Source organism: Vigna unguiculata, chromosome 7 (assembly GCF_004118075.2).
Source record: "Vigna unguiculata cultivar IT97K-499-35 chromosome 7, ASM411807v1, whole genome shotgun sequence".
In the NCBI taxonomy this organism is placed as follows: Eukaryota; Viridiplantae; Streptophyta; class Magnoliopsida; order Fabales; family Fabaceae; genus Vigna; species Vigna unguiculata.
The window spans coordinates 5,736,414-5,743,578 of NC_040285.1; the positions used below are offsets into that span (position 1 = coordinate 5,736,414).

Genomic DNA, 7,165 nt, shown 5'->3' on the forward strand with positions numbered 1-7,165 from the left:
AACCCTCATCATATCAATGGCGCAGACACTAGTCTTGGTGTCCTCAAATGCACTACCATGAGCTACCACTATATATATAAATATATATCTGCATCTTCCTCATACTACCACTATCTTAGCACTAAAAATTCATGATCCCAGTTGAACCAACCAAACCCCATTTAAGTTATTTCTCCCAACCATAACCAAAATACTGAGATCCATCAAGTTAGGTTTAATCAAAACTCCAAATTCTCTAACCAAAGTTTTGGAAAGATGAGAGCAGGAGTTTGCAGCATACAGCTACAAGCTCTGACACCAGAGGCTGCAACCCTAGTTAAACAAGCTGTTACTCTTGCCACAAGAAGAGGACATGCTCAAGTGACACCTCTTCACATTGCTACTGTCATGCTTGCTACTTCCACTGGCCTTCTCCGCAAAGCTTGCCTTCAATGTCACTCTCATCCTCTCCAATACAAGGCTTTAGAACTTTGTTTCAATGTTTCCCTCAACCGTTTACCAGCCTCCACACCAAGCCCTCTTCTGAGTGCTTCATATTCCACCACTCCCTCACTCTCCAATGCCTTGGTTGCAGCCTTCAAGCGAGCTCAGGCTCACCAACGCCGTGGATCCATTGAGAACCAGCAGCAACCCATTTTGGCCTTGAAGATTGAGGTGGAGCAGCTCATAGTCTCTATCCTTGATGACCCTAGCATTAGCAGGGTCATGAGAGAAGCTGGTTTTTCAAGTGCCCTTGTCAAAACCAGGGTTGAACAAGCTGTTTCGATGGATGTTTGTTCACAAGAACAAGCTTCCGAGCAAAACACCACCAAACTTCAAGTTCTTGGTGGCAGCAACACGTCCCCACCAAGATCTTTTAGCCAATTTGGGGGCTCATTCATCAAATCTATGGACCATGTTAGTGATGAAGTTGCTGGTGTAGATGATGTAACCAGTGCTTTGAATGCACTTGTGAGCAAGAGGAGAAACACGGTGATTGTTGGGGAGAGTCTTGCTAGTGCTGAGGGAGTAGCTAGGGGAGTGATGCAAAGGTTGGAGAGAGGGAATTTTGTGCAATTTGTGAGTCTTCCTCTTTTCTCCTTCAGGAACATTAGCAAGGAGGAGGTTGAAAGGAAGCTGCTAGAGCTTAGAAGCCTGGTAAAAAGTCATGTGGGAAGAGGGTTTATTCTATACTTGGGTGATCTCAAGTGGTTGTTTGAGTTCTGGTCAAGTTATTGTGAGCAAAGAACAAACTGCTACAGTTCTGTGGAGCACATGGTGATGGAGCTTAAAAAGTTAATCAGTGGAAATGGGGAGAATGGTAGATTATGGCTTATGGGGATTGCAACTTTTAGAACATACATGAAGGGCAAAGCATGTCACCCCTCCCTTGAAACTATTTGGGATCTTCACCCTTTCACAGTTCCAGTTGGTAGCCTGAGCCTGGGTTTAAATTTTGATAGGTAACTAACTATAAATCATTTTTATTGTTTTTACCTGTATAGTTTCATATAGTTTAGAAGTCAAGGCTTAACTATGTATATATATCATTCTTATGGTTACTACCACACTTAATTTCCTACATTTCTCTGCTTGGAATGCTTTTACTGCTATTATTATTATTACAAGTGAATGCCTCGTAGTGATATATACTTTGGTTTTGTTTTTCTTTTGTTTCAGTGATTTTCAAGTTCAGGAGAGAAGCAAGGCAACATTCAAGGACGAATCTTTTGAAGAACGGGCCAAAGTGCGCAAACATTTAACTTGCTGCAGAGATTGCTCATTGAATTTTGAAAAAGAAGCTAAAAGCATCGCCAATAGTATTACTATAAGCAAGAGAGATTGCACTACCAGCTTGCCAACATGGCTCAAAAATTGCAAGGAAGAGAGAAGTCACGTGATGGATGATCAGGTAATTATCACAATTAGTTAATCATTCTTCATTCAAAATACTCAATGATAAGGTATTAATTTATGAGCAAAAGTCTTGACATGTTTATGTGTTTTTGTTTTGAACCAGGAAAATGCTAAGCTTAAGGAAATCTGCAGGAAATGGAACTCATTCTGCAGTTCAGCACATGGTTATCCCTCCAATATTGAAAAACAATTTTTGTTCATTTCATCTTCACCTTCACCTTCATCCCCTACTTCAGCCTCTTCACATGAAAGAAAATCTAGCTTCAATCTTACACACCTAAATTGGCCAGTCATTTCTGAACCAAAAGAAGTTTCTAAAGAATGTCAGTTATACACTGAGACTACTGTGAGTGATGAGTGTTATGAAGGAAACTTGATAATGTTCATGCCAGAGAGAAACATTCCTAAGCCAGATCTTTTGTCTAATCCCAATTCTAGTCCCAATTCTGCTTCTTCAAGTGAGGCAGCGGAAGGTTTGGATAGCACTCAAATGTTCAAGGAGCACAATGACGAGAATCTAAAGATTCTCAGCGATGCATTGCAGAAAATGGTTCCACAAAATAAAGAAACGGCTAAGGAGATTGCAAGCACTGTGCTTCTTTGCAGGTCAGGGATGAGAAAAGGAGAGAATCACTTGGTGAAGAGAGAAGATAGACAAGAAACTTGGTTTTTCTTTCAAGGTATGGATTCTGGAGCAAAAGAAACGGTCTCAAAAGAGCTAGCTAAAGTTGTCTTTGGCTCTTACACCAACTTTGTCCCCATTGGTGTAAGCAGTTTTTCTGGTGGTGATTCCACGAACGAGGAGTCCAAAAATAAAAGACCAAGAGATGAGTTTGGAGGCAGTTATCTTCAGAGGTTTGGGGAAGCTGTGAATGAGAATCCTCATAGGGTGTTCTTCATGGAAGATTTGGACCAAGTTGATCACTTTTCGAAAAAGGGTGTGAAGAAAGCTATTGAAAATGGAACTATAACCCTTCCTTGTGGTGAATCTGTGCCTCTCAAGGATGCCATTGTCATTTTCAGCAGTGAAAACTTTAGTTCAGCTCCTGCAAGAACTACTTCTCCATCTTCTGATGAAAACATGGAAAAAGAGAATCTGAATAACTCAGAAGAGAAAACTCCATGCCTTTCTTTGGATCTGAACATGGCCATTGAAGTTGATGCGCAAAAAAATGTGCATTTAGATGAAGCCACTGTTGAGATCGCAGAGTTAGTGGATAAGCAAATTAAGTTTCATGTATGAATAGAGAAATAGTTTTCTATGTTTTTTTTTTTTTTCTTTTGGGTGCATACATATATTTTCCACTTGTTTAGTGTTGCTTAGTTAGACAGTGGTGAGGGAAAGTAAAGCAATATATATAGGTACAGTTTAATGTTTAATTTTAACTTTTGAATGGGGGTGGTAAACTTAGGGGATGCATCTGTATATATATGTTTAAGTAATCTGATCTTAATTTTTCATGCAATAGTGTGCCTATTGTTTTATGTTAATAAATTATGCATTTTCATTAATCTTATCATTTATTTGCATTCTTACTTTGAATATATATGTATAAATGGATAAATCAATGATCATATATAACATTGGCGTTTAAGCGTGACACAGAAAGTTAAAGATCAGTTCCAATTTTAAGCAAATTAATTGTATGATCGTATGTAACCATTGGTGTTTAATTAGCATGCACAGAAAGTTAAAAAAAAAATGTTCCAATTATATTTCTAGATATTCAGAGTGCTTCAGCATGTGAAGGCGTATATAATTTTGATTATTTAATACAGTTTTAATTATTCACGCGTTTGAATAACAGAAAAAAAATGATGTCTTTTACGACGTTCTCATATGTAATCTATATTGATAAAAATTATCCTCAATATGAGAAAAATCAATAGCTGATAAAGATAAGATTTATTATGCTAAGATCCGTGATTGAAAGAGTAAAAAAGTTGAAAAACAAAATAGTGTCTAAGATAAAAACTACCTTCTTGATAATGTTTGTGTGTTTAGCCAAGAGACATTTCGAACTATTAACTAAATAATTCTTTTTTAGTATTTTCTGTTTTTTTTAAGTATATTTAATTAAAAAAAGTTGAACATTTTTTTTAAATATTTTAAAAACAGGTTAAAAATTAAAAATAAGAAAATTTTAATTAAATTTAAGTTCCACATAAATTTTGGGTATTTTTAATATAATTTCTTTTAAATTTCAATTGTGTATATCTCCTTTAAATTTCTTATTAACTAGGGGATCTAGCGGTTATTTTAGATCGTTTTGTTTATTTAATTTTACATGTTAAAAGATATGGGATTTTGTGATTAATTTAATATACTTATATCAATAATGAGAACAATAACGGTCTCATGATCAATTTTAGTGATGATGTGAAATCATCGTAAAGTTTTTGAAGTTAACATCTATTATTAGATAGATAAAGTCATTTTAGAGTATGTAAGTAGGTTCATATTTTATCTTATAAAGTAATTACGTGAGATTGAGTTAAATTTCTAATTCACTTTTTAATATGATATCAAAGTATCGTTAAAATTTATCCTAACAAAATTTGTTCTTTGTTGAACATATTATTTTATCTGTTATCAGGTCATTATCAGATCACACATTAATGTTTAGCTTCATACACGAAATTTGTATAGCTCAATGTAAAGGGTAAAGAGTGTTGGAAGTTAGTTTTATGAAATTGAGTTAGAATTAAAGTATATTTCTTAAAAGAAAGTATAATGGCATCATTATTTAATATGTTTTAAACGAAATTTAAAGGTCACTTTCATTTTACATTAACCAATATTCACAAAACCTCATAGATGATACCACATCATTCAATCAATGGAAAAAATAAACAACAAAGATTAAATGAAAATAAACAAATTTTGAATTCTCCATAAAACAAAAAGTTTTAATATAGATTTAATTGAAAATACCTAAATTTATGAAAAACTTAAATTTGATTAAGCTAAAAAATATCATTTTCATTTTGTAATGTGTTTGTCCTGTTCTTTTTGCAAGTAAAAATATTTTCCGAAACAAAGCACGACATAGAATTCATTCATTGTCTAGCAATAAATTAGCTTAGTGTCTTAACAATAATTATTGATAATAATTAATATATTAAAAAAATTTAAAAATAGTTATATAAGTGGATAATTGTTTCATTAATTGATTAATAATCTAATTTATTGATAACAGTAGTGAATAAGGAAGAGTACAAGAACTTTAACAAGTCTTAAACATACTAGGAACATATCTTATTCCTATGTCTTGGTAATAAAACCACTAAGATGTGTTCATTATTAACCTCTAAACTAAGATTATTTACTCCACGTAAGTGGGCACATGAGATATGTTATTCCTTCCCACTTTATCTTATAGACAGTTCAAACAAGTCTTTTAAGGAAATGAGACTTGTCAAAAGGGTATATGCATCAAAGAATGATTCATAGCGTAAGCATTCAGCAAAGGAAAAGGGTTACTAACTTCTCAAAGTACATAAAAAAAAAGCACTTTTCACAATCAATAAGTCAAAAGTTAAATTCGTTTAAAGCTCATGCATCAGGATCTAATACTTCAAATACCAAGCAAATTATAGAGAATAAGTAATAAATGAGTGTGTCCATGTTATGTTTATGCATGATTTCGTATTGAATCTTAATTCCCATGCATGAACATATAATATGTTTTTTATTCAAATTAAAATAAAATGTTTCATTTGTATAGTAGTAGCCATAAAAGAAAGATTAAGGAAAGAAAATGAAAGAAAAAAAAAGAAGGTTTGGTAGAAAAACAGTAAAGAACAAAAAAGTTGAAGATATTATGACTAAATCATAATTCGTACATTTTGTGACATTTTTGTGTATTGAACTTAGCGAGACAACCATTCCGTACTAATGTTCCTTGAGTCAAAGCAGAGACGATGTTGAGAAATGTTTAGCCATTCAACCATGAGTCATGAGTGAAGGTAAGTGCTTGGGACACCTCGTCCTTTATTATTCTTGATGTACCTAAATAACCTTACAAGAATTTTAACTAAATATTTTCCTTTGGTGCTCTCTGGTGTACTTTATGGAAATTGTCAAAAGTACCCTCTCTTCTTTACTAAATAAAAGAAATGCATATATAAAAGAAATTAAATATTATAAAATTTCAAATCATGTTTTAGGGTATCAGAGGGCTATCACTTTAAGAAAATCTCATATTAGTAATTAAATTTTGTGATAAAAAATAATTAATTATTACAGTGATTAATTTAAATATTAATTTATAAACTAAAAATTATTGATAATTAAAATAGTTTTTAAATTAATCACTATAGTGAATAGTTCTATAATTAGTTACTAACATAAGCTACCAAAAGAATTGATCTCTAAATTTGTATAAATTGATCACTAATGAAGTAAACAAGAGTCTTTCTACTGGTGAGGGAAAACAATGACGCGAGAACGAAAATGTGAAGGTAAGGTAAAAAGTTTGTAAGTTTATTAGTTGGGACCAAATATAAAATGTGACTTTTTATGTTTAATGTCTACACATAATTAATAAATTTATGTATTGTTTGAGATATCAAACGTAAAAAATCACATTTTAAGTCTAATTCCCAACTAACATACGTAAATAATGTCGTAATAATTATAACAATGTCATTGCATATATTTTTTAAGTTAATTACCTCTATGTCAGACTTAAATTCAAAGACGTAAAAAATTATTTTTGTATTAGTATTTAGTATCAAAATTGAGATGAATTTGGACAATACATGCCAAAATAGATTTATTTTTCATCTTGATAAGAATATAATTGAGTAAAAAGACTTTTAATTTAATTATTAATTGTAGTATTTAGTATAGTATGTAATTTAAAAATATTAATAAAATATGAAAATATATAGATAAAATAATTCATATATATTATTTTTTTTAAATGAGCGCATAAAATAAAAGGAAAGTTCAAAATAAAATACTTTCAGATAAAATGTCATTACAAGTTTTTACAAGATTTATCATTCACAACCTTCTACACATTATTTTGGTAGAACTAAATGTCAATAAATATATATATATATATATATATATATATATATATATATATATATATATATATAAAAGGTTATAATTTTTGTGAAACCACTTTTAAATATCACTTTTAAGGACAAAACAGAGTCATAATGTCTTAAGTGAAATACACTCTTCGGTACCTTGTTCATATCCTTGTAAGCCACATCGCCATGAACAAATCTCTTAATGCCATTTTTACACCACCAT

At 31.7% G+C, this 7,165-nt stretch overlaps 1 protein-coding gene across 1 annotated transcript; it reads left to right on the forward strand.

Moving 5' to 3' along the window:
* On the forward strand, positions 1-3,362 carry LOC114190144 (protein SMAX1-LIKE 3-like). Its single transcript, XM_028078926.1, has 3 exons — positions 1-1,442; positions 1,660-1,891; positions 2,000-3,362. Exons 1-3 carry the CDS (start codon positions 256-258, stop codon positions 3,137-3,139), a joined length of 2,559 nt encoding a protein of 852 aa, XP_027934727.1. The 5' UTR covers positions 1-255; the 3' UTR covers positions 3,140-3,362.
* The last annotated feature ends 3,803 nt before the right edge of the window (positions 3,363-7,165 follow it).

Coding starts and splice junctions, on each gene's coding strand:
- LOC114190144 (XM_028078926.1), top strand. CDS start 256: ATGAGAGCAGGAGTTTGCAGCATACAGCTACAAGCTCTGACACCAGAG. Junction 1,443..1,659: donor CTGGGTTTAAATTTTGATAG/GTAACTAACTAT, acceptor CTTTTGTTTCAG/TGATTTTCAAGTTCAGGAGA. Junction 1,892..1,999: donor GTCACGTGATGGATGATCAG/GTAATTATCACA, acceptor GTTTTGAACCAG/GAAAATGCTAAGCTTAAGGA.